Genomic DNA, 27,849 nt, shown 5'->3' with positions numbered 1-27,849 from the left:
TCAAGTCCTTATCATCCATCCACTCATAGACTTGAAGAGTGAAGGGTTCAGACAAAAATGCACTCAAGGCGTCCAGAAGTGAAGCACCACTAAAGTATTGTAATACCCCTCATTCAACAACTGGAACGTCCCCTGCTTATCTGCTCATGAAAACCAAAACGGTGGTGTAAAACAAGCAGTAAGACCAAGTCAACCAGCCAGCTAAATGGTATAAAGACAGACAGTTCACTGTTGAAGATCCAGTCCTCACACGCAACTACACCACTACAGAAAGGTGGCCACCCGCAACTGTTCTCAAAAGACTTGGCCTGCCTCATACAGTCTGCACCCAAGACAACCAGACCTGGCAGAGACATGTTAACCAGTTGCTCCCACGAGAACCTGCAGCTTCAATCCCTGAAGCAGAGGCACCTTCACAAACGAGCTGACATACCACCAGAACAAGTCAGCAACCGCACCAGCTTCTTCTTCACTGCCGCCAACAGAGGCTACACCAGCCTGTGACTGAGCCTGATCCCGGGTTATGTCGCAACCCACCTAGAGAAAGAAAACCCCCTGAATGTTACACATAGTGCTAACCCTGGAAGCAAGGGGAATAATACTTATCTTTGGGTTTAGAGGGATGTTGAGGCAGTCTACCCTCTCTCACAAGTAAGAGAACATTTAGTTTGCTTATGTTAATGTGGACATGCCATTTAAGGGGGAGGAAATACTGTATTTTATATATTGGGACTAACTATTTATGTACTATGTGGGTTTCTGAAGCTGTAGTTCTAATGCTAAGCATTATGGGTATTGAAGTCGGTTGTTAAAGGGACTTCCTGAAGTAATGTAAGACACATAACTTTTCAATAAAACACTCGTTGCATCTAAAACGATGTATCAGTCTCGGTCCCCATTCCCGAGTCTAAAGTTAATCCGAAGAGTCAAGATAAATCGTAGCCCTTTTGTATAAACTCCCCAGTCCCTGCTAATGACAAGCATACTCTTAACATGATGCTGCCACGGCAATACTTGAAAATACAGAGGATCAACAACGTCGCATTCACTCCATATTTAATGGCTGTCTGAAACAGTAAAATGAAGGAAACCAACTTTTTATTTAACTAGTCAATAAGTTGAGGACTAATTCTTATTTACAATGATGGCCTAGGAACAGTGGGTTAACTGCCTTGTTCAGAGACAGAATGACAGATTTTGACCTTGTCAGCTCGGAGATTCGATCCACCCAACGCTCTAACCACTAGCCTACCTGCCGCCCCTTAACTAAACTTAAATACAGTCCTTTTGCCCTCAAATCTCCAGTTTTTATATGGCACGCTGGGCACTCATATGACTTCTATGAGGTGTTTGTCTGTGAGTTGTAGTTATATGTCCTAGAAACCGTGACTTTACCATAGATATAGCTCACAGCCATCACAGCTGATGGAGAGAGGGCTGGCCATGTGGCAGGGGATGTGGAATAAGTTCATCTCCAAGAACTCATAGAGAAATCCCTGAGCAGTTGAGGACGGGACTTCATCAAAACTACACTGATGTCAATTCAGCTCTATATGATGTCAATGCAGACAAATATTCATTGACCTTCTTTGGTGAAAATCAATAAGAAACTACAAATTAGCATAAATACAGGAATAATATTTATTATTTCTTTGCATTTACATTCAGGACCAAGGAGAACACAGCTCAATAGCATTCCACATTCTGTGAAGAAACTGTACATCTGTCCCCATGAAAATATGTAAAACCAATAGATCACCAAGATTACACAGTCATCTCACTGCTGACCGCTGCTGACCACCAGCTTTTCAAAGCGTGATGATAATGATGTGTTAATAACAAAGTGGGAAGGTGGTAATTACCAGTTGTGAAGTCGTAAATACCAGTTGGATGCATTCACATGCTTTGAACACATTGAGAAACTCAGATAGGCAAAGGGCCAAGAAGCTGCGTCAACCATAAACTGTATGTACAGATATCATGTTTGTACAAAAATTATAGTGTTCAAAAACATATTTAAGGACATATTTTTGTAAATAATGTTTTGTTGTTGCATTGAACTGCTGAAAATTATGATAAAAGGGTAATTTCGTTAGTAGGTGATGTCAGACGTCAGCATGTGGGAGAATTCGGACCTCAGGGAAGATAGACGAGTTTCCCACTAATAATTACCAGTTGGAGGGGCATACAAGTGGACTTTTACCAGTCGTATGTGGTAAATACCACCTTCCCACTTGCTTATGATTGCAGCATAACTCCTATAGTCATGCTGTATTGTCTCTGGTACAGTAGGCCTAACTATCTCTGTGTATCAGAAGTCTTTAATCAGATTCTGTATGTTCCAGTGCTGCCCACTACACTCCTGAAGGATGAGCTGATAGTAGGTGTCCTCCCCTGGGGCAATCTCCAGACATCTCTTTGTCTGTCTGTTCTGGATGGCTTTTCCCTGTAAAATACAACAAACATTCTACTGTACAGCATCCCACAATAAAAAAATGAAAAAAGTCAAAGACATCTCCGTTGCTTCCAACAATTTATAAGCATCAAATTCCCTATTTCATTTTGGAGTGCTTACCTGTTGAAATTCCCAGAGCATGTGGAATCCCTTCTGCTGGGCCACCTTGCACTCATACAGTCCTGGGGTTCGAGTGCCAGTGTCCACCAGACAGCGATTACTGTTGTATTTGTGAGACTTGATGCCCCCAATGTAGATCTCCCCACTGGCTCGATAATAACAGTTCTGGACAGAGAGTATAGATATTTAGGCTTTTCTGAGTCTGTGGTATTGACAGTACTTTGCATTGTGGCGTGGATTGAATACCAAGTTTGCCATGGTATGAAACATATTATACATGTAGTTAAATTCTAAGATACTAAGCAATATTTCTACAAACCTGTGGACCAAAATAATGGCATCCATATAAAATAGGTGTGTTCCCCGGAACTGGGCCTTGATCTATACAGAGATCCGTCTTCTGGTCATTGACCAGCTGTTGATTTTATGGACAGAGATTAAACAGTTGTAAAAGTGCAGATTCCTATCCTGCATATTCCTATCGCGTTATTTGTAACTTATTTTGTACATAATGTTTCTGCAACCGTATCTGACGGCAAAAAATAGCTCCTGGATATCAGGACAGTGATCAATCACCTCGGATTAGACACAGATTTTTTCTTCAACAAGCAAGACGCACAGGACCTTCTCCAAACACCCAACAGGGCCAACATCCCAGTACAGAGGACACAGAACGGGAAGCCCCGTGAGGACCCGCAGAAAGATGCCATTACCGTCAATATTACTCGCCAACGTGCAATCATTGGACAATAAATTAGACGAGGTACGATCGCGAATATCCTACCAACGGGACATTAAAAACTGTAATATCTTATGTTTCACGGAATCGTGGCTGAATGACGACATGGATATTCAGCTAGCGGGATATACGCTGCACCGGCAAGATAGAACAGCAACAGTAAGACGAGGGGGGTCTGTGCATGTTTGTAAACAACAGCTGGTTCACAAAATCTAAAGAAGTCTCTAGATTTTGCTCACCTGAAGTAGAGTATATTGTGATAAATTGCAGGCCACACTACTTGCCTAGAGAGTTTTCAGCTATACTTGTTGTGGCTGTTTATTTACCACCACAGGCAGATACTGGCACTAAGACCACACTCAGTCAGCTGTATAAGGAAATAAGCAAACAGGAAACCCCTCACCCAGAGGTGGCGCTCCTAGTGGCCAGAGACATTAATGCAGGGAAACTTAAATCAGTTCTACCAAATTTCTATCAACATGTTAAATGTGCAACCAGAGGAAAAAACTCCACACGCAGAGACGCGTATAAAGCTCTCCCTCGCCCTCCATTTGGTAAATCCGACCACAACTCTATCCTCCTGATTCCTGCTTACAAGCAAAAATTAAAGCAGGAAGCACCAGTGACTCGGTCTATAAAAAAGTTGTCAGATGAAGCAGATGCTAAACTACAGGACTGTTTTGATATCACAGACTGGAACATGTTACGGGATTCTTCCGATGGCATTGAGGAGTACACCACATCAGCCAATGGCTTTATCCATAAGTGCATCGAGGATGTCGTCCCCACAGTGACTGTACGTACATACCCCAACCAGAAGCCATGGATTACAGGCAACAGTCGAGCTAAAGAGTAGAGCTGCAGCTTTCAAGGACTCGAGCCCGGAAGCTTACAAGAAATCCTGTTATGCCCTGAAATGAACCATCAAACAGGAAAACTGTCAATACAGGGCTAAGATTGAATATTACTACACCGGCTCCGACTCTCGTCTTATGTGGCAGGGCTTGCAGACTATTACAGACTACAACAAGAACAACCGCGAGCTGCCCAGTGACACAAGCCTACCAGACGAGCTAAATCACTTCTATGCTCGCTTCGATGCAAGCAACACTGAGGCATGGATGAGAGCATCGGCTGTTCCGGAAGACTGTGTGATCACGCTCTCCGTAGTCGACGTGAGTAAGACCTTTAAAGCAGGTCAACATAGACAAGGCTGCAGGGCCAGACGGATTACCAGGACGTGTGCTCCGGGCATGTGCTGACCAACTGGCAGGTGTCTTCACTGACATGTTCAACATGTCCCTGATTGAGTCTGTAATACAAATATGTTTCTAGCAGACCACCATAGTCCCTGTGCCCAAGAACACAAAGGCTACCTGCCTAAATGACTACATACCCGTTGGACTCACCTCGATAGCCATGAAGTGCCATGAAAGGCTAGTAATGGCTCACATCAACACCATTATCCCAGAAACCCTGGACCCACTCCAATTTTCATACCGCCCAAACAGATCCACAGATGATGCAATCTCTATTGCACTCCACCCTTTCTCACCTGGACAAAATTAACACTTATGTGAGACTGCTGTTCATTGACTACAGCTCAGAGTTCAACACAATAGTACCCTCAAAGCGCATCACTAAGCTAAGGATCCTGGGACTAAACACCTCCCTCTGTAACTGGATCCTGGACTTCCTGACGGGCCGCCCCCAGGTGGTAAGGATAGGTAGCAACACGTCTGCCACGTTGATCCTCAACACTGGAGCCCCCAGGGGTGCGTGCTCAGTCCCCTCCTGTACACCTTGTTCACCCACGACTGCATGGCCAGGCACGACTCCAACACCATCATTAAGTTTGCAGACAACACAACATTCTGATCACTGACAACGATGAGACAGCCTATAGGGAGGAGGTCAGAGACCTGGCAGTGTGGTGCCAGAATAACAACCTATCCCTCAACGTAACCAAGATTAAGGAGATGATTGTGGACTTACAGGAAAAGGAGGACCAAGCATTTTTATTGACGAGACTGTAGTGGAGCAGGTTGAGAGCTTCAAGTTCCTTGGTGTCCACATCACCAACAAACTAGAATGGTCCAAACACACCAAGACAGTTGTGAAGAGGGCAGGACAAAGCCTATTGCCCCTCAGGAAACTAAAAAGATTTGGCATGGGTTCTGAGATCCTCAAAAGGTTCTACAGCTGCAACATCGAGAGCATCACTGCCTGGTACGGCATTGCTTGGCCTCCGACTGCAAGGAACTACAGAGGGTAATGCGTACGACCCAGTACATCACTGGGGCTAAGCTGCCTGCCTTCCGGGACGTCTACAACAGGCGGTGTCAGAGAAGGGCCCTAAAAATGGTCAAAGACCTCAGCCACCCCAGTCATAGACTGTTCTCTCCACTACTGCATGGCAAGTGGTATCGGAGTGCCAAGTCCAGGACAAAAAGGCTTCTCAACAGTTTTTACCCCCAAACCACAAGACTCCTGAACAGGTAATCAAATGGCTACCCGGACTATTTGCCTTGTGTGCCCCCCCCAACCCCTCTTTTACGCTGCTGCTACTCTCTGTTTATCATATATGCATAGTCACTTTAACTATACATTCATGTACATATGTATATACTACCTCAATTGGCCCGACCAACCAGTGCTCCCGCACATTGGCTAACCGGACTATCTGCATTGTGTCCCGCCACCCGCCAACTCCTCTTTACGCTACTGCTACTCTCTGTTCATCATATATTCATAGTCACTTGAACCATATCTACATGTACATACAACCTCAATCAGCCTGATTAACCCGTGTCTGTATGTAGCCTCGCTACTTTTATAGCCTCGCTACCGTTTTTCACTGTCTTTTTACTGTTGTTTTTATATATTTACTTACCTATTGTTCACCTAATAGATTTTTTTGCACTATTGGTTAGAGCCTGTAAGTAAGCATTTCACTGTAAGGTCTACCTACACCTGCTGAATTCGGCGCATGTGACAAATAAACTGTGATTTGATTAGATAATGAGTTGGATGTATGACCCTGCATCCTATTGAAAAAGGATGCCATGCATGCCACTAAACACAGTTGGTGAGGAAATAATTATCGAACAACTGTAACATTTTAGCATCACTCACAGCTCCATAACCAAGCAAGTCACCCAGGGGGTCTAACATGGGATACACGTTATCCAGATACCACTGGAAGGGTTTGCAGTTCAGTCTCTTTCTCAACTTCTTCCTCTCTGAAACATCCCCAATGTCTATGCCATGATCCTGTGGTGAGAAAGAGGAAGATTTCTAAATCAGAAACACAGGCCATGTGAGCAATCCACCTATTATCCACTTTTGCTTACTGCCATCATTTTACATGGATCCTATGATCTTTATTATGGCATTGAGTAATAGACCATTTTTAAAAGAATATTGACTGTCTAATCTACTTATTTTCAAACACAAGGCATGCAAAACAGCATCATTGCTATTCTATAGGAACAGCTGAACAAAACCTACTGTTTGATTGGTTTCTTGTGTACAGTACCTTCAGTGGGATGTTCCAGGCAATGTTGACATTATGTTTGTAGTCATCCATCCAGACCTCAGCCACTCTCAGAGCATTCCTCTTCATTGTAATGCTCAGGTCGGGGAGATAGGGTTTATGGGCCCTCTCGATGTGGGCTATTTTAGAACAAGGTATGACCTCGACACTTCCACCACATAGCCACACCTCGACACACCAAACACCAAGAGAGAAGGAAGAGTTTATAGATATGAACTGAAGTGTCTGGATGTTGGATGTAGATTGGTTTGTTCAAACTGAATGACTCAAGAACAAAAAGTAATTCTGCAAACACAAGTCTGCTTTGATTTCAAACATTCATTTAGAAACTGTAGCAGAGGGGCTTACCCGGATACCCAGTTCAACATTTTCCCCTCCATAAATCTTCATACCACCATCCAGAGCACCAATTTCCCCAAAGAACAGGCGATCAACCACTAGTATGCCCATAATGGAGGGGCTCCTGACAAACATACAGTACAAATCATGGTCATTTCCACATTGGGAGAAGTGACATTACTTTAATGAATATATAACGCAAAATAATAATCCAGGTGTAAATATTAGGTATGATTTTCATCCCATTGCTGTGCTTTCCTTATCATCTATTCAAACAGATTTCTGAAACTGGACTATCACCTGATGATGAAATCACAACCAACTCACTTTCCTGGCTGTGACTCGTCTTTCAAGGCATACCACTCAGGTCTGAAGGACTCATACATACACCACAGGGCCCAGTCAAAGGCATCTGCAGCAGGCCCATAACGTGTGACTGTCAAGTCATCGAAATGGACGTTGTCAAACACCGGTGTCAACACCAACGTGCGGTCCTCCTTTATCCGAGCTAACAGAGGCTCCGCCCTGTTCACACAAACACAGAGTCAAAACACCATTTTGAAGGGGGGGATTCAGAAAGTCTCACTGAGATATTTCATTTAGACTACCATTCGACATGGACCTCTATGTGGGCGTCCAAGATGGCCACCACATCTCCTGTAGCTTCCCTCCACCCTGAGAGGCGGGCCTGTGTGAGACCGAGCTGCTCTGAGTGTCTCACTCTCTTCACCAGGTCTTGACGCTCTTCATGGATGAAGCTAATGTAGGCATCCAACTTCTCCTTTAGATCCTCTGTGAAAGCAGAAGCTTGCAAATCGGTGGTGCACAACAAATGTTGAAAGCCACACCTTTCAATCAAAGTTCAATCTAAATGTTAACAATTGTAATTTCAAATGTTTCTATACGTAGAGAAGAGACCAAATATACGAACCATTGGAGCTGTGGTCATCCACCAGTATAATGTCTTTGAGCAGGTGTCGGGGGGTCTTGTCTATGATGCTGCGGACGGCTCTCTTGATGATTGACAGGGCCTCATCCAAGTAGATCAACACCACGCTGATGGTGGGCAGGTCATGGGGATACTGGTGCTTAGCACACCTAACAGGCACAACAAACACATTTGGTCCACCTCATATCATTCATTCACTTCACCAAAGCTGCTGTTTCACTCTTAAAGTGATTGCCAATTTCAATATCATTGCGAGAGCTTGGACTCAAAATGTATTTATTGACATAGCCTCGCTCTGTTCAATGTTCTCTACCTATATAGTACTCTAAATACCCCATTTCACGTTGTTCAGTTTAAAAGAATACAAGATAAAAATTGCTCACACCGTTCAAATGAATGAGGGGTAGAACCTTATTAGATAGATAAAACCTTCTAATTCTAAGGTCACGATTGCTCAAATTGCATTCACAGTGCTGAGATGGAATTGACCTCGGATGGCTGTAATGCAACAGACTGTGGTTAGAATTTATGTTATCAACTTATCCATAATTTGTTGTGTTGAGGTGGAGGACAGATGAGGAAAATTATTTACTTAGGATCGCGAGTATCAGGGATTTCCCTGTTCAGGGGTAGTCTGTCACTCAGGAAGGCGTTGTATCCATACATCTGAAACAGCCCCTCTGCCTCTTTCTGCTCCTCCTCTGAGAGCTCATCACCCCAGCGTGTAAACAGAGCTGAGTTGGGGTACACCTTCTTCACCACCTTCCTCTCCTTCTTGACCTCGGGAGCCTTCACAGCCTGCCCCTCTTTCAGACTGCTCCCGTCGTTGATTGTCTTCACTGTGGACACACATGACAGCTGTTCATCACACTGTAATAAATGTGTTATGACTGCCAGAATCAACATGATTCACTCCTTTTGATACAAACAGAGCAGGATCTCATATACATAGCTTCAGTGACTGTTTTTAGGTGTTTTAAAAAAAAGTTGTTTAACAAGGTTTTTGTTTATTATTGTTTCATTTATTTTTTTTGATAGGTCAGCTTTAATATTGCAGGTAGATTGTAGCTTCCATCAATGTCATTGTCTACATCATTTCTAATCGTCAAAATATATTTTTGTAAATATATAGAGTAGATTTAAATGTGTATATACATACACATACCCACATATATAAATATACAGTGTGAATACACCCCTCACATTTTTGTAAATATTTGAGTATACCTTCTCATGTGACAACACTGAAGAAATGACACTTTGCTACAATGTAAAGTAGTGAGTGTACAGCTTGTATAACAGTGTAAATTTGCTGTCCCCTCAAAATAACTCAACACACAGCCATTAATGTCTAAACCGCTGGCAACAAAAGTGAGTACACCCCTTAGTGAAAATGTCCAAATTGGGCTCTAAGTGTCAATATTTTGTGTGCCACCATTTTCCAGCACTGACTTAACCCTCTTGCGCATGGAGTTCACTAGAGCTTCACAGGTTGCCACTGGAGTCCTCTTCCACTCCTCCATGACGACATCATGGAGCTAGTGGATGTTAGAGACCTTGTACTCCTCCACCTTCCGTTTGAGGATGCCCCACAGATGCTCAATAGGGTTTAGGTCTGGAGACATGCTTGGCCAGTCCATCACCTTTACCCTTCTTTATCAAGGCAGTGGTCGTCTTGGAGGTGTGTTTGGGGGCATTATTATGTTGGAATACTGCCCTGCGGCCCAGTCTCCGAAGGGAGGGGATCATGCTCTGCTTTAGTATGTCACAGTACATGTTGGCATTCATGGTTCCCTCAATGAACTGTAGCTCCCCAGTGCCGGCAGCACTCATGCAGCCCCAGACCATGACACTCCCACCACCATGCTTGACTGTAGGCAAGACACACTTGTCTTTGTACTCATCACCTCGTTGCCGCCACACACGCTTGACACATAATAATTTTGCACGCCCAATTTTTCAGTTTTTGATTTGTTAAAAAAGTTTGAAATATCCAATAAATGTCGTTCCACTTCATGATTGTGTCCCACTTGTTGTTGATTCTTCACAAAAAAATACAGTTTTATATCTTTATGTTTGTAGCCTGAAATGTGGCAACAGGTCGCAAAGTTCAAGGGGGCCGAATACTTTCGCAAGGCACTGTATGTAGTAACCAAAAAAGTGTTAAACAAATGTTATATTTGAGATTCTTCAAATAGCCACCCTTTGCCTTGATGACAGCTTTGCACACTCTGGCATTTTGTCAACCAGCTGCATGAGGTGAGCTGCATCACCTGGAATGCAATTCAATTAACAGGTGTTCTTTGTTAAAAGTTGATTTGTGGAATTTCTCTCCTTCTTAAAGCGTTTGAGCCAATCAGTTGTGTTGTGACAAGGTAGGGGGTATACAGAAGATGGCCCTATTTGGTAAAAGATCAAGTCCATATTATGGCAAGAACGCTCAAATAAGCAAAGACAGTCCATCATTACTTTAAGACATGAAGGTCAGTCAATACGAAACATTTCCAGAACTTTGAACGTTGCTTCAAGTGCAGGCGCAAAAACCATCAAGCACTATAATGAAACTGTCTCTCATGAGGACCGACACATGAATGGAAGACTCAGAGTTACCTCTGCTGCAGAGGATAAGTTCATTAGAGTTACCAGACTCAGAAATTACAACCCAAATAAATGCTTCACAGAGTTCAAGTAATAGACACATCACAACATCAATTGTTCAGAGGAGACCCCATGAATCAGGCCTTCATGTTTGAATTTCTGCAAAGAAACCACCACTAAAGGACACCAAAAAGAAGAAGATACTTGCTTGGGCCAAGAAACACGAGCAATGGTGTTTGGTCTGGTGAGTCCAAATTTGAGATCTTTGGTTCCAATCGTCGTGTCTTTGTGACAGTGTGGGTGAATGGATAGTATCCACATGTGTATTTCCCACCGTAAAGCATGGAGGAGGAGGTGTTATGGTGTTGGGGTGCTTTGCTGGTGACTGCCTATGATCTATTTAGAATTCAAGGCACTCTTAACCAGCATGGCTACCACAGCATTCTGCAGCAATACGCCATCCCATCTGATTTGGGCTTAGTGGGACTATAATTTGTTTTTAAACAGGACAAAGACCCAACACACCTCCAGGCTGTGTAAGGATTATTTTACCAAGAATGAGACTGATGGAGTGCTGCATCAGATGACCTGGCCACAAGACCTCAAACAAATTGAGATGGTTTGGGATGAGTCGGACTGCATCGTGAAGGAAGAGCAGCCATCACGCGCTCAGCATATGTGGGAACTCCTTCAAGACTATTGGAAAAGCATTCCGGGGAAGCTGGTTGAGAGAATGCCAAGAGTGTGCAAAGCTGTCATCAAGGCAAATATATTTTGATTTGAACACTTTTTTGGTTACTACATGATTCCATATGTGTTAATTCATAGTTTTGATGTCTTCACTATTATTCTAAAATGTAGAAAATATTAAAAATAAAGAAAAACCATTGAATGAGTAATTATTCTAAAACTTTTGACCCCACTGGCAAGGTACAAGGTTGTCAAGTTTATAATTATCAGCTTTGAGAATTTCCTTGTGGGGCTTTGGCTTTTAGGACCAACCCTGCCAGGCAGGCTCAGAATATTGAGGGGGCGGTGCTGCTTTAGTAGTTCTCTGGCTGCAGTCATCTTTCTGATTTGACTGCATATTTTGTATTTTGGTATTTTATTAGAATCCCCCATTAGCTGTTGCAAAAGCAGCAGCTACTATTCCTGGGGTCCACACAAAACATGAATCCATGACATAATACAGAACATTAATAGACAAGAACAGCTCAATTACAGAACTACATAAAACATGTTTTAAAGGCACACGTAGCCTAGATATTAATGCATACAAAAACTATCTAGGTCAAATAGGGGAGAGGTGTTTATCTGTTTTTTGAAACCAGTAAGTGTGTGTGTCAGAGCTGTGTGTAAGTTGACTATGCAAACAATTTGTGATTTTCAACACATTCGTATTTCTTATAAAAAGAAGAAGTGATGCAGTCAGTCTCTCCTCAACTCTTAGCCAAGAGAGACTGGCATGCATAGCATTTATATCAGCCCTCTGATTACAATGAATAGCAAGATGTACTGCTCTGTTCTGGGCCAGCTGCAGCTTAACCTTGCATCGCTGGACCACACAACTGGACAATAACGAAGATTAGACTGTCACGGTTCATGAATCCACTGCCTCTCTTTCTCTTTCTCTCTCTCTCTCTCTCTCTCTCTCTCTCTCTCTCTCTCTCTCTCTCTCTCTCTCTCTCTCTCTCTCTCTCTCTCTCTCTCTCTCTCTCCCGTGTTTGTGTGGGCGTGGTTCCCAATCTCGGCCTGATTGTCTGCGCCAGCTGGAACCACTTATCTTCCCTTTATATGTTCTGTAACCAGTGTTTCTTGTTGTCAGATCGTTGTTACTTCCCTGAGGTTGTGTCGTGTGTCTGTGCTCTTCTCTCGCCGCCCTTGTGTGGATTATCTGCTGTGCTCCTTCCTACCCATCCGGACACACTCCCTGGATTTCTCAGCACGCTATCATTGGAAGATGCGCCCTAGTCCCTGGGTCGGATTCCGTCTGAGTACAGTCTGTCTGTCCTGTTGCTGTTGTAAACTGTATTCATTAAACCATCGTTGCTTGCATCTTGCATCCGCCTCTGTATTGTCACAGAACGATCTGACCATACCATGGATGCAGCGAGTTCAACGAGTGACCGAATTCATTTCCCGCAGTATCACGAGAATGGATCAACAAGAGGAGAACATCTCCAGCACAGATCGGGAAGTACAAGCCCTTGCGACGCAGGTATCCCAGCTGATCCAACAATTACAACATCTGAGGGGTTCCGCTGCGCCACCTACACCGGCAGTTCAACCCGCCCCGCCAGAGCCGGATTCCCAGCTAGAGCCACGGCTACCGACACCAGAGGGTTATTCAGGTGATCCTGACTATTGCAGAGCCTTTCTTACGAGATGTTCCATGCATTTCTCGTTGCAGCCACGGACCTTCAACTGTGAACAGTCTAAGGTAGCATTCATACTCACACTGCTATCAGGCAAAGCGGCTCTTTGGGGAACGGCGGTGTGGGCGAACCAGGACCCATGCTGCACCTCTTTCCAGACACTCTCTGAGGAGATGAGAAGGGTCTTCGATCGGGGCCGTGGCGGGTAGGGAGGCGGCCAGACTACTCGCTGACCTTCGCCAAGGAGACCGTTCAGTATCGGAATACTCCATCCAATTCCGCACTCTGGCCGCAGAGTGTCAGTGGAACGAGGAGGCGCAGTGGGACATGTTCCTGCATGGGCTGGAGGACCGGATCCAGAAGGAGATTTATGTTCTGGACCTTCCCAGGAGTTTAAATGGACTAGTGGAACTAGCCTTGAGGGTCGACGCTCGTCTGAGTCGTATTGGCCGCCGAGCATGCCCTAACAGACCGTATAACGACACGGAGGGCGGGCATGCCAGCGGCGGGAACACGGCCAGTTCAGCCTCCGCTCACGAACCCATGCAGCTGGGAGAGCTCGCCTCTCCCGGGAAGAGAGGGAGAGGCGGAGATCCCAAGGACTCTGTCTCTACTGTGGTAGAGCGGGCCACTTTATCCACTCCTGCCCGGTAAAAGATCAGGCCCGGTAGTAAACATGAGGCTACTATCGGGTGGTGTCACCACAGAGAAGACCTCATCATCTACTCTCCTCCCGGTAAGACTAAGATGGGCCACCCACACGCACGACACCCAAGCCTTACTGGACTCAGGAGCAGAGGGTAATTTCATGGACTTCAAGCTCGCTCACAAACTCCAGATTCCTATCACCTCACTCACGCACAAGATATCCGTCAACGCTCTCAATGGTCAAGAACTCCCCAACATTTCTCACACCACTGAACCTATCACACTCATCACTTCTGGCAATCACACTGAGACACTATCATTTCTACTCATGGACTCACCCCTTGCACCATTAGTTCTCGGCCACCCTTGGCTCACCCAACACAACCCCAGAGTTGACTGGGGTCATAATTCTATATCCATGTGGAGTAACAAGTGTCTTGAGTCCTGTTTAGTGTCTGCCTGTTCGTCTGTGTCTGATTCTGTGTTTCTAGAGGAGGCAGTGGATTTGTCTAACGTGCCCGTTGAATACCTCGACCTGAAGGAGGTGTTCAGTAAGTCCCGTGCTGCTTCTCTTCCTCCGCATCGTCCCTATGACTGTGCAATAGAATTATTGCCAGGTGAGTCTCCGCCTAAAGGCAAGTTATATTCACTCTCTGTTCCTGAGAGGAAGGCTATGGAGAGATACATCTCTGATTCTCTGGCATCTGGATTCATTCGTCCTTCCTCTTCTCCAGCGGGGCGGGGTTCTTCTTTGTGGGAAAGAAGGACGGATCTCTGCGTCCTTGCGTTGATTACCGTGGGTTGAATAACATCACAGTGAAGAATACCTATCCCTTACCGTTGATGTCCTCAGCCTTTGAAAGGTTACAGGGAGCATCCGTGTTCACTAAGTTGGATTTACGTAATGCATATCATTTGGTTCGCATAAGGGGGGATGAATGGAAGACCGCGTTTAACACCCCCAGAGGGCACTTCGAATATTTGGTCATGCCTTTTGGGCTATCCAACTCCCCAGCGGTTTTCCAGGCACTCGTCAATGACGTGCTGAGAGATATGATTGATCAGTTCATATATGTTTACCTGGATGACATACTGATTTTTTCTTCTTCTCTCCAGGAACACGTTCAGCACGTCAGACGAGTGCTTCAGAGGTTGTTGGAGAATGGACTTTTGTCAAGACGGAGAAATGCATTTTTCATGCACAATCCGTTCCATTCCTAGGTTACATCGTCTCGACTGAAGGTATTCGCATGGATCCTGACAAGGTTAAGGCTGTGGTGGATTGGCCAAGCCCAGATTCCCGTAAGGCCCTACAGAGGTTTCTGGGATTCGCCAATTTCTACCGCCGTTTCGTTCGCAACTTTAGTCAGATAGTCGCTCCTCTTACCGCCTTAACCTCCCCAGAGTGCCGTTCAGGTGGTCCGATACAGCCGAGGCTGCATTCGCCAAACTCAAGAGCCGCTTTGTTTCGGCTCCCATCCTCATAGCTCCCGATCCCTCGCGTCAGTTCGTAGTAGAGGTGGACGCTTCAGAGGTGGGGGTAGGTGCGGTACTTTCCCAACGTTCCTCTTCTGACGACAAGATGCACCCTTGTGCGTTCCTTTCCCATCGGTTATCACCTGCGGAACGCAACTACGACATTGGCAACAGAGAGTTGTTGGCAGTGAAGTTAGCACTGGAGGAGTGGCGCCATTGGTTAGAGGGTTCGGGGTACCTTTTATAGTTTGGACCGATCACAAAAATTTGGAATATATCAGAACCGCCAAGCGACTCAACTCCAGACAGGCGCGGTGGGCACTCTTTTCGGACGTTTTGACTTTCTCTCTCTCGTATCGCCCGGGTTCCAAGAATGTCAAACCCGATTCCCTTTCTCGCATTTTTGACCATTCCGAACGCCCATCCACTCCCAAGTGCATCCTACCCGGGACCCTAGTGGTATCCACACTCACATGGGAGGTTGAATCGAGGGTCAAAACGGCCTTAGAAGGGGTAACGCCTCCGCCCGGTTGCCCGCCTAATCGGTTGTTTGTGCCGGAGGGGTCCGATGTTATTCGGTGGGGGCATTGCTCCAACGTAGCGTGTCATCCAGGAGTCAGCCGCACTAGCTTTTTGGTTAAGCAACGCTTTTGGTGGCCACTGATGGCTCGTGACATTCACAGTTTTGTCTTTGCTTGCTCGGTTTGTGCCACTGGGAAGACTTCTAATCGACCCCCAGATGGGTTACTCCAACCGCTGTCGGTCCCTTCGAGACCCTGGTCCCACATCGCGCTAGATTTTGTTACCAGCCACCTATCTTTCCCAGTACGGAGTCCGAGGTCACTGTTCCTTCCGCTCACGCTTTCATCCAGAGGTGCCGTCACGCATGGAGCAGAGCCCGTGAGACTCTTCTCCGGGTGGGGGCGCGCACCAAGGCTAAGGCCGATCGCCACCGGTCGAAGCCTCCGGTATACGTCGTTGGCCAAAGAGTGTGGCTTTCTACTAAGAACATTCCACTCCGATCCGTTTCGAACAAACTTGCCCCCAAATTTATCGGCCCGTTCAAAGTCACCAGGATCATTAGTCCGGTGGCGGTCCGGCTCAAGCTTCCTCCGGCGTATAGGAGAATTCATCCTACCTTTCATGTGTCTAAAATAAAACCTGTGTTTCAGGCACGCATTAACCCGCCGGTCCCGGTTCCCCCGCCGCCACGACTTGTTGATGGGGAACCCACCTTTTCTGTCAATTGTATTTTGGACTCTAGAAGGAGGGGACGCGGATTCCAGTACCTGGTGGACTGGGAGGGTTACGGCCCGGAGGAGAGAAGTTGGGTACCTGCTAGGGACATTCTGGATCACTCCCTTATCGATGATTTCAATCGACAGGTAAATTCGCCTGGGAACGCCAAGAGACGTTCCTAGGGGGGGTATTGTCACGGTTCATGAATCCACTGCCTCGCTCTCGCTCTCGCTCTCGCTCTCGCTCTCGCTCTCGCTCTCTCTCTCTCCTGTGTTTGTGTGGGCGTGGTTCCCAATCTCGGCCTGATTGTCTGCGCCAGCTGGAACCACTTATCTTCCCTTTATATGTTCTGTAACCAGTGTTTCTTGTTGTCAGATCGTTGTTACTTCCCTGAGGTTGTGTCGTGTGTCTGTGCTCTTCTCCCGCCGCCCTTGTGTGGATTATCTGCTGTGCTCCTTCCTACCCATCCGGACACACTCCCCTGGATTTCTCAGCACGCTATCATTGGAAGATGCGCCCTAGTCCCTGGGTCGGATTCCGTCTGAGTACAGTCTGTCTGTCCTGTTGCTGTTGTAAACTGTATTCATTAAACCATCGTTGCTTGCATCTTGCATCCGCCTCTGTATTGTCACATAGACAAAACTAGAGGGTGGTGTCAAAAAAGCAGAGCATCTCTTTATTATGGACAGACCTCTTCCCATCTTTACAACCATTGAATCTATATGTTTTGACCATGACAGTTTACAATCTAAGGTAACGCCAAGTAATTTACTCTCCTCAACTTGTCCAACAGCCATACCATTCATTACTAGATTCAGCTGAGGTCTAGAACTTAGGGAATTATTTGTACCAAATATAATGCTCTTAGTTTTAGAGATGTTAAGGACCAGTGTATTACTCACCACCCATTCCAAAACAGACTGCAACTCTTTGTTAAGAGTTTCAGCGACTTAATTTGCTGTGGTTGCCGATGCGTATATGGTTGAATCATCAGCATACATGGACACACATGCTTTGTTTAATGCCAGTGGCAGGTCATTGGTAAAAATAGAAAAGAGTAGCTACCCTGCGGTACACCACACTTTGCATGTTTGACATTAGAGAAGCTTCCAAAAAAGAAAGCTCTGAATCCATAATATGGCAGAGGTTGAAAAGCCATAACACATACGTTTTTTCAACAAGTTACTGTCAATAATATCAAAGGCTGCACTGAAATCTAATAGTAAAGCTCCCACAATCTTCTTACTATCGATTTCTTTCAACCAACCATCAGTCATTTGTGTCAGTGCAATACATGTTCAGTGTCCTTCTCTCGAAGCATGCTGAAAGTCTGTTGTTAATTTGTTTACAGAGAAATGGCATTGTATTTGGTCAAACACTTTTTTCCAACTGTTTGCTCAGAGCTGGCAGCAAGCTTATAGGTCTGCTGTTAGAACCAGTAAAGGCCGTTTTACTGGGTAGCGGAATTACTTTGGCTTCCCTCCAGGCCTGAGGACAAAGACTTTCCTCTCGGCTCAGATTAAAGATATGAGAGATAGGAGTGGCTACAGAGTCAGCTACCATCCTCAGTAGCTTTCCATCTAAGTTGTCAATGCCAGGAGGTTTGTTATTATTGATCGATAACAATAATTACTTCACCTCTCCCACAGAAACATAAAAAAATTCAAACTTGCAAAGCTTTTCTTTCATTATGCATGAATGCATGAACACAATGGCTTACTGTTCGTTGTTGGTATTTACTAAGTTTGCCCACTTTGCAAATTAAGTAATTATACAAATAATTGGCAACATCAAACAGTTGTGATGAATAAGCCATCTGATTCGATAAAAGATTCAGTTGAATTTGTCTTTCTGCCCCTAATTTCATTTAAAGTAATCCAGTTTTTTCCAATCATTCTTTATATAATTTATTTTGGCATTATAATACAGTTTCGTCTTCGTTTTGTTGAGTTTAGTTCAGCCAGTCAGATGTGCAGCCAGACTCTCCTTTTGCCTCTCTCCTTTCAACCATACAGTTTTTCAATTCCTCATCAGTCCATGGAGCCTTAACAGTTCTATCAGTCAGTTTCTTAACAGGTGCATGTTCATCAATAATTGTAAGAAGCAATTTAATAAATTCATCAAGTGCAACATCTGGATGCTCCTCATGAATCACATCAGACCAACAAATATTTGTAACATTCTCCACATAAGAGTCACAACAAAATCTGTTGTATGATCTCTTAAACACTAATTAAGGCCCAGCTGTTGGAACTTTGGCTTTCCTGGATATAGCTACTATATTGTGATCGCTGCATCCAATGGGTACGGATACAGCTTCAGAACAAAGTTCTACAGTATTAGTAAAAATGTGATCGATACATGTGGATGATCTTGTTCCTGTAGCATTGGTAAACACCCTGGTAGGTTGATTAATAACCTGAACCAGATTACAGGCACTGGTTACAGTAAGAAGCTTCGTCTTGAGTGGACAGCTTGATGAAAACCAGTCAATATTCAGGTCAACAAAAAAGTAGACCTCTCTGTTTACATCACATACACAATCAAGCATTTGACACACATTATTTAGAGATTGACTGTTAGCACTTGGTGGCCTATAGCAACAAAAGGCTTTAGATGTGCCAAATGAACCTCTGTCACGAACCGGCTCAAAGCCCGTAACAAAAGGGAGACAATGTGAGGTAAGGAGTAACAAAATATATATTTATTAAATAAAGCAACTAAGGAAAATATACAATGGTGTGTGTAATCAGTAATCAGTAGTGTAAGTGAGTGTTTTGCATGCATGAATGTGATAATGCAGGGTGTTGAAAGGTGCCAAAGCAAACAACCAAAAACCACCAAGAAACACAACAAAAACTATCAAAGTGTCTGCATGGAGAGAGTCTCTTCCATGAATGTGGAAGAGGTCTATTTATCCTGGGACACACCGGGCCCAGTTGTTTCCCATGTAGCTGACCACCCTCCCAACGCCGCCCACCGGCATCCTAATAAGGAAACAAAAACAAAGAGAGAATACGGCAGACAGAGTGGGAGGGTCGTCACAACCTCCAACCACAACACTTCAATAACACATTACAGGGATATGGCTCTGAATATATACAGCAACATCTCCCCCATAAGCATTTCTGTCTCTTCTGTAGATGTTATATCCTTGTATTGCTACTGCTGTATCATCAAATGAATTATCTAAGTGTGTCTCAGAAATGGCTAATATATAAATGTTATCTGATGTTAGCAAATTATTGATTTCATGAACCTTATTTCTAAGGCTACATATATTAATATGGGCTATTTTCAGCCCTTTCATGGGTAGCTTATAAGAGACATAATATTGAAAAGAGCAAACAAAGCTAGAGAAAAATATATACATTCAGCAGTCCATTAATCAATTGTGTGTGTGTGTGTGTGTGTGTGTGTGTGTGTGTGTGTGTGTGTGTGTGTGTGTGTGTGTGTGTGTGTGTGTGTGTGTGTGTGTGTGTGTGTGCTGCAGGATTGAAGCTATGAATCTATAGGCTTGGCTCTCTCATCCCTTCCATGCTTCTGGGAGGGAGGGTGGACAATGAGCCTGTTATGGCGAATGTAAGCAATTTCCCCATGCTGTCACGCCCTGACCGTAGAGATCTTTTTATTCTCTATGTTTAGTTGGTCAGGGTGTGACTTGGGTGGGAAACTCTATGTTCTGTATTTCTATGTTTTGGCCGGGTATGTTTCTCAATCAGGGACAGCTGTCTATCGTTGTCTCTGATTGGGAATCATACTTAGGCAGCCTGTTTTTCCACCGTAGTTGTGGGTAGTTGTCTTTGTTAGTGGTATAGCCATAGTAAGCTTCACGTTAGTTTTTGTTGTTTCTTGTTTTATTGGCGACTTTTATAATAAAGAAAAATGTACACTCACCACGCTTGGTCTGGTCATTTCCTCGACGACGAGTGTGACAGAACTACCCACCACCAAAGGCCCAAGCAGCGTGGAAAAAGGGACGAATGGACATGGGAGGAGATTCTGGACGGTAAATTACCCTGGAGGCAGGCTGGAGAATATCCCTGTCCAAAGGAGGAGATTAAAGCAGCAAAGGCGGAACGGCAACGATATGAGGAGGCAAGCCCGAGAAGCCACTCCCAATTTTTTTGGGGGGGGCACGGCAAGGACCGTGGTACTGGTCAGGCACCGCGTTATGCGGTTTAGCACACAGTGTTCCCAGTCCGTGTGCACAGCCCGGGTGCGCTCAGAGCCAGCTTTCTGCAAGTGCCATGCTAGAGTGGGCATCCAGCCAGGGCAGATTGTGCCAGCTCAGCGCTCTTGGTCTCCGGTGCGCCGTTTCGGCCCAGGGTATCCTGCGCTGGCTCTGCGCACTGTGTCTCCGGTGCGCTGTGACTGCTCAGTGCATCCTATGCCTGCGCTCCGCACGTCCCGGGCTAAAGTGGACATTCAGCCAAGAGGAGTGGTGCAAGTTCTAAGCACCAGATCTCCAGTGCTCCCCACAGCCCGGTTCAACCTGTGCCTGTGCTCTGGAGGTGCCGGGCTAAAGTGGGCATTCAGCCGGGAAGAGTGGTGCCTAGGATAAGCATCAGATCTCCAGAGGGTCCCCAATCCGGGGCCTGCAACGAGGGTCCCCAGTCCGGGCCTGCAGAGAGGGTCCCCAGTCCGGGGTCGGAGACAAGGGTACCCGCACCAGAGGCACCGCCAAAGTGGGGGGAGTCAGAGGTGGAGCGGGGTCTGCGTCCCGCACCGGAGCCGCCACCAAAGTAGATGCCCACCCGGCCCCTCCCCTATAGTGTCAGGTTTGCGGCCAGAGTCCACACCTTTTTTTAAATGACTTTAAATGGCCCCACAAACCGTGGACCCAGCTTCCGGCAGGTTTCCGGTCGAGAGCCAGACCCAGTCCCCCGGTGCGAACACTGGGTCCTCACTGCGGTGACGGTCTGCGTTGGATTTCTGGCGCAGCACGGCGCGCAGAAGGTGAACATGAGCGGCGTCCCATGTCTCCTCCGTGCGCCAGAACCAGTCGTACACCACAGGAGCCTCGGTCTGACTCTGATGCCAAGGAGCCAGAACCTGCTGATGCCCCAGTACTCACTAGAAGGGGGAGAGGTTAGTGGAGGAGTGGAGGAGTGGAGGAGTGGAGGAGCGAGTTCTAGGCCATCTCTGCCAAGGGCACAAACGCCGCCCACTCTCCAGGCCGGTCCTGGCAATAAGACCTCAGAAACCTACCCACATCCTGGTTAACTCTTTCCTCTTTCCGGAAACCCCTAAATACCTCCCTGAGCACTCTCGCGACCACCCTGTGAGAGCCCTCTGATGCTATGAAATGGTGGGGTCATGACGAGCTAACCAGGGAAGGCCTAGTACAACGGGAAACGCAGGAGAGTCAATGAAGAAGAGACGTCACCATACCCAGGAGGATGGTAGCTTCCCTAATTACCCCGGACCCTAATGGTTGACTGTCCAGAGCGTGAACTGGGAAAGGCCTAACCACTGGAACAATAGGGATCCCTAGCCTATGGGCGAATGCTCTGTTGATAAAATTCCCAGCCGCGCCTGAATCGACGAGCGCCTTATGCTGGGAATGCTGGGAAAACACAGGAAAGGAAACATGCACAAACAGGTGAACAACAGAAGGCTCTGGATGAGAGTGGTGCATGCTCACCTGGGGCGACGCCAGAGTGCCCTGCCTGCTGCCTCGGCACCAAGAGGAAACAACCCGGCACCGACCAGCAGTGTGACCTCTGCGGTCGTCCGCGGGTGACCAGCAGGTTATCCAACTGAATGGACAGCTCCACCAGCTGGTCGAAGGTGAGGGTGGTATCCCTGCAGGCCAACTCCCGACAGACATCCTCACGCAGGCTGCAACGGCAGTGGTCGATAAGGGCCCTGATGTTCTATCCCGCTCCGGCAGCCAGGGTCCGAAATTCCAGGGCGAAATCCTGGGCGCTCCTCGTCCCCTGCCTCAGGTGGAAAAGACATTCACCCGCCGCTCTACCCTCGGGCGGGTGGTCGAAGACTGCCCGGAAACGGCGGATGAACTCTGTGAAGTCGTCCAACAACTCCTTCCCCCCACACAGCGTTAGCCCACTCCAAATCTCTCCCTGAGAGGCAGGAGATGAGGGCGGACACCCTCTCCCTTCCTGAGGGAGCCGGGTAAACGGTGCCCAGGTATAGGTCCAGCTGTAGCAGGAAACCCTGGCACCGTGCCCTGTCCCATCATACTCCCCGGGAAGGGCGAGACGCATCCCACTGGAACCGGGTACAGGAGGGACAAGTAGTGGGAACCCCGGTTGTGCTGGGGGAGGCGCTGGAGGGATTCTCTGTCTCTCCCAGCTGTCCAGGGTTTGGGCGATGCGGTCCATGACGGCGCTGAGATGGTGGATCATCGCCGCTTGCTCCTCGACACGCTCCTTAACCGCTATATCAGAGGCACCTGTGCCTGCTTACTCCATGGTGCGGTGTGGAATTCTGTAAAGGCGTGTGTAACTGGTGGCAGTTGTCGTGACGTTGTATTAGTTAATGTGACGACTGTTGTTCATCAAATGATTAAAAGTTTCTAATTATGTGATTAGCTGAATCAAACAATTATTAACTCATTAACCTAGGGCACCATGGGAAAACTAGTTTTTATTGAGTTCCTATTTCCCAAATTAACTCAAAGAATATCAGAATATTGATTTTACAACAGCCGCTAATTAACCAGTTGCCCCTACCAATCTCGTTCTGAACGTCGTATAGCCCGTGAATCTGCACGGACCCGGGTCTCACCAATGAATTCGTACCACACCAATCTTAGTTTAATATTTATTTACTAAAAAGCTACAATTATAATAAAATATACACATAGACAAGACACATTATAGGCTATTGATTAGAACTTACTATACCGGGCCAACACACTATGGCGCGTGTTACCCACAATGAGGATTTCAAAAGAGAGAGAAAAACAGAAAGTACACAAGAGAAATATACATTTGTGTGAATTTGTCAGCTATGCTATTCCAACCCTAGCCTTGCCCCAAACTGCCGTTCTTATGGGTCAGAATATAATGATGTAATTACGTGGTGATGCTCTCCGAGGATTCTGTCAGTGTCCTTTTTGGTTTAAGAGGCTGTTCCCTCGCCCTTTGCTCTGGAAGGGGTCTTCTGAGGACAGACAGCTCTGTAGCTCAGAGCTCACAGCATAGGAATGAAACTCTTTAGATACCACGATTCGATGGGAGATGCAGGCTAGGTGGTTCGACTTGAATTCACCCGCTTAGACACAGCTACTCATCTGTAGCTTGGGTAGAAAAGGATTTCTTTGTCCTCAAACTTGCGTTGCATTCTGGGTTCGTTGACTTTTTAGATCTTGCTGCAGCTGGGGTCACGTAGTCGTGTCTGTAAATTCTATACTCACAGGTTTTATACCCTTGGGTCAGAAGTGGGCGTAACCGCCTTTAGGGCAATTCTCTGGGCGTACCAAGTTAATGAGACAAGGTTTAGATTTGATTCAAATCCAATTTTAGACAACTAACTTAACATTTAATCTTCCCCAAAACATTCTCTTTGATTTGGACACCGTACAATGTATAAACGTCAAACATCTACTAGGAAAACTCTTCACGTTACAATGTTTTTGTAATAACGTCATCTATTAACCTTTAATAACAAAACAAAAATGACATAGATTTTCATATTCCATCTATCGTCATGACCACCATTGCGGCTGACGGAAACCATTGTTCCAAAGTCCTTTTATTTCATGCTGGTTCTCCATAGTAACAGGACAAAGGAATTTGTCTGTGGCCTGAGATTTACCAGAGGCGTGAGGGGTCATAAAAAAAAAACACATCTTCAGACCACTAGATCTCTCCTCCTCTGTTGGGGTTGAGAGATAATCTGTAGGGTTGTGGTCTCCTGTAACCTGACCTGATCAGGACAGTCATGACACAGTGAAGTTAGACGCAGGAGAGCAGAACTAGGTAATAGCAGGAGCAGTTTAATACAAAACCAACAGCATCAAAATAACCATAATTTGTACAAAACCCGACTCAACAAATGTGCATAAGCACTACAAACAAATAATTCCACACAAAGACATGGGGGGAACAGAGGGTTAAATACACAACACTTAATGAGGGAAATGAGAACCAGGTGTGTAGGAAAAGAAGACAAAACAAAATGGGAAATGAAAAATGGATCTATGATGGCTAGAAAACCGGTGACACCTACCACCGAACACCACCCGAACAAGGAGAGGAACCGACTTGGGTGGACGCCATGACACATCAAGAATGGTATAGTGTAGTTGTAGTTTATTTCTTTAACAATTGTTGTATTTTATTGCTTTTCTCTACATGTTTCTATTACAATCCCTATTATGGCTGTCACAGGGGAACACCACGATCCTGGTTGTTGTGGATCGGTTTTCTAAGTACTGCCGTCTCCTCCCTTTGCCCGGTCTCCCTACGGCCCTACAGACCGCTGAAGGCCCTGTTTACACACGTCTTCCAGCACTATGGGGTGCCTGAGGACATAGTTTCTGATCGGGGTCCCCAGTACACGTCCAGGGTCTGGAAAGCGTTCATGGAACGTCTGGGGGTCTCGGTCAGCCTCACCTCGGGTTTTCACCCCGAGAGAAATCGGCAGGTGGAGAGAGTGAACCAGGATGTGGACCTGTCACCGTTTCAGTGCGTGTTGGGCTATCAGCCGGTCCTGGTACGGTGGCAACAGAGCCAGACCGAGGCTCCTGCGGTGGAGGAATGGGTACAGCACTCAAAAGAGGCCTGGAGAGCCGTCCAGGAAGCCCTGAAACGGGCCGGTGGGCGGCAGAAGGAGAGCGCTGACCGCCACCGCAGTGAGGCCCCAGTGTTCGCATCGGGGGACTGGGTCTAGCTCTCCACCCAAAACCTGCCCCTCCGCCTGCCCTACCGGAAGCTGGGCCCGCAGTTTGTGGGGCTATTTAAAGTCCTGAGGAGAATAAACGAGTTGTGTTATAGGTTACAGCTCCCCCTTACTATCGTATTAACCCCTCATTTCAGGTGTCTCTCCTCAGGCCGATGGTAGCTAGTCCACTGCAGGACGTTGAGGTGTGGGAGGTCCCTCTGCCCCCGGACATCGAGAGGGGCCCGGCGTACACTGTATATGCCATCCTGGATTCTAGTCGTCGGGTGAGGGGCCTGCAGTACCTTGTGGATTGGGAGGGGTACGGTCCGAAGGAGAGGTGCTGGGTGCCGGTGGGGGACATCTTGGACCCATCTCTGCTAGGTGAGTTCCACCGCCTCCACCCGGATCGGCTGGCGCCTTGCCCCCCGGGTCGCCCTCGCTCGGCAGTCGTCGTAGCCGGTCTGCTAGCCGCCACCGATCCCTTTTTCCTTTTCTGTTGGTTTAGTCTTAATAGTTGCACCTGTTCCTTTTTGTGTTTCTGGATTTTTGGTCTATTTAAGCCTGTTAGGCCCACTTAGGTTTTTCTCCGGACCGTTTGTCCTGTGTTTTGGGCTGGTCAGTGTTATGCGCCCTTGGCGTGACTGTTTTGTGCCGGAGAATAAATACTACAAATCAACCCTCTGCTCTCTGCACCTGAGGCTGTCATTTGTTTGGGTTGCGTTTTGTTTTGTTCTGTTGAACAGGTGTTTTTTCTGGACTGCGTTTCTGTTGTTCTGTGGCTACTGTTGTGGTCTGTTCCTGTTCTTTGGACTTGTAAATAAAACGCCCTTTCTTGCAAATCGCTCTCTCCTACGCCTGACTCCACACCCACCTCTCCTAGGGAGAATCTGACAATCAGTACATTATGACACTCACCAGGACTCCATCATCCCTGTATGTGTCACTCCCTTTGTTTCCTTCCCCAGGCGTCATTGTTGCTGTTTCATGTCTGTGCGTTGTTCGTGGTTCTTACTTTATATTGTGTTGTCTTTATTTATTAAAACATTCACTCCCTGAACTTGCTTTCCGACTCTCAGCCCGCATCATTACACTTTCTGTTTCGGATTTGGTTATCAATAAACAGTTTATCATCTACAAGAGCTACACGTTTCCCTTTTAATTTTGCGCCGTTCTGCAATTTTTTATGTTGGAGAACTACCTTGGAGAACTACCTTGGAGAACTACCTTGGAGAACTACCTTGGAGAACTACCTTGGAGAACTACCTTGGAGAATTACCTTGGAGAACTACCTTGGAGAACTACCTTGATGTAACTGTTGTAAAAGTGTTGAAGTTGATAGATCAAAACTGAATAAATGTGGTTCAACAAGCAACAGTATACAGAATTAAAGAACAATCTAAAATGGTAATTTTATTTAAGCCTTTATTAGTTTATTTAAACCCTTTATTTAATTGGGAACAGATTCCCTTCTACAATCATCACTGTGAAGTGTGAATTAACTTTTTCTGGGATCAACTCTACATGTAGGCTCAGGCTAGATTATAATGTGTTCTCAAATACTCCCCTCTAAATCTGCCCTACCAGCTACAACAGTGGCAGATTGCAGTCCAGGTACAGTACTTGGACAGAGCTACAGGTATTTCTCTTCCAGGTAAGTCAGAGGTAAATGAAGGAGATTGAGACTCACCCAGCTTCTCGATGTGAGCCTCCATCTTCTCCAGCCTCTTGAGAATGTCCTGGCCCCTGGCCAATTCATTCTGATGGGCCCCCTGCAGTCTCTCCCCATGAGAATGAACCTCTCGCTTAATGGATGTGATGTAGAGTATTCCAGCAGCCATGGCCAGCAAAGGGGCTAGCTGTCGAACCCAGCCTAGCCTCATTGTCCCTCAGCGTGTGAGTGCTCAGCCTGGGGATACAGACAGGATGGCCTTCCTCTATCACTCTCTTAATAAGATCCAGGCTCGCCTGAAAGGAGGGAGTGTGAGGGGCACCATACCTGGCTGGCACCCAGGAGGTGTGAGTTTCTTATGCGAATATTCAAATGAATGTTTGACTAAAAGCACACAGTTACTTTTATTTGACTTTGGGCCATGAATCTTTACATTGTAACTTGATAGCCTTTTGTCTTGAAGGATGTAAGTACAATGAAATACCAACACCTTTTTTAAATACTTGAGAAAGGATTCAGGATATGTTGTATCCTGTTAGAATGAATTTGCACAACTGAACATGTTCAATTCAACCATTCATTTGACATTCAAGTCATTGTTGATTGGAATAAATGCTGAAAGTCACAATACTACAGGTATACTAAAAGTATCTGTAATAAAAAAAATGTCCCGAACAACAATTCAAGCAAAGCCAACATAAAGTGATAATGTATTGGGCCTATAGCTTACTGCACAAACGTCATTGCTACAATACTGTTTTTAATTGGTTAATTTAGCATAGGCTTACATTTTCTAAGTTGTGTAAAAGCCATTGAGACTATTCTTGACATGC

At 46.0% G+C, this 27,849-nt stretch overlaps 1 protein-coding gene across 1 annotated transcript; it reads right to left on the bottom strand.

Moving 5' to 3' along the window:
• Nucleotides 1-1,627: 1,627 nt before the first annotated feature.
• Nucleotides 1,628-27,371, bottom strand: LOC118392463 (probable polypeptide N-acetylgalactosaminyltransferase 8). Its single transcript, XM_035784471.2, has 11 exons — nt 27,035-27,371; nt 8,751-8,997; nt 8,141-8,307; nt 7,818-8,001; nt 7,537-7,734; nt 7,219-7,333; nt 6,853-7,038; nt 6,450-6,587; nt 2,895-2,990; nt 2,576-2,740; nt 1,628-2,446 (listed from the first exon to the last, which is right to left on the bottom strand). The coding sequence occupies exons 1-11, from the start codon at nt 27,225-27,227 to the stop codon at nt 2,312-2,314; spliced, it is 1,824 nt and encodes a 607-aa protein (XP_035640364.2). The 5' UTR covers nt 27,228-27,371; the 3' UTR covers nt 1,628-2,311.
• Nucleotides 27,372-27,849: the final 478 nt, after the last annotated feature.

This window comes from Oncorhynchus keta, chromosome 13, assembly GCF_023373465.1.
Source record: "Oncorhynchus keta strain PuntledgeMale-10-30-2019 chromosome 13, Oket_V2, whole genome shotgun sequence".
In the NCBI taxonomy this organism is placed as follows: Eukaryota; Metazoa; Chordata; class Actinopteri; order Salmoniformes; family Salmonidae; genus Oncorhynchus; species Oncorhynchus keta.
The sequence above is the reverse complement of the archived record's forward strand: the minus strand, read 5'-3'. Positions and strand labels throughout refer to the sequence as shown.

Bases quoted from the DNA above. Each gene is read 5' to 3' on its own strand.
- LOC118392463 (XM_035784471.2), bottom strand. From the start codon at position 27,227: ATGAGGCTAGGCTGGGTTCGACAGCTAGCCCCTTTGCTGGCCATGGCT. The intron at 8,308-8,750 runs GTAAATAATTTT...TGTGCCTGTTAG, and splicing joins CCTGATACTCGCGATCCTAA to GTGTGCTAAGCACCAGTATC. The intron at 2,741-2,894 runs GTTTGTAGAAAT...CTCTCTGTCCAG, and splicing joins GCCATTATTTTGGTCCACAG to AACTGTTATTATCGAGCCAG.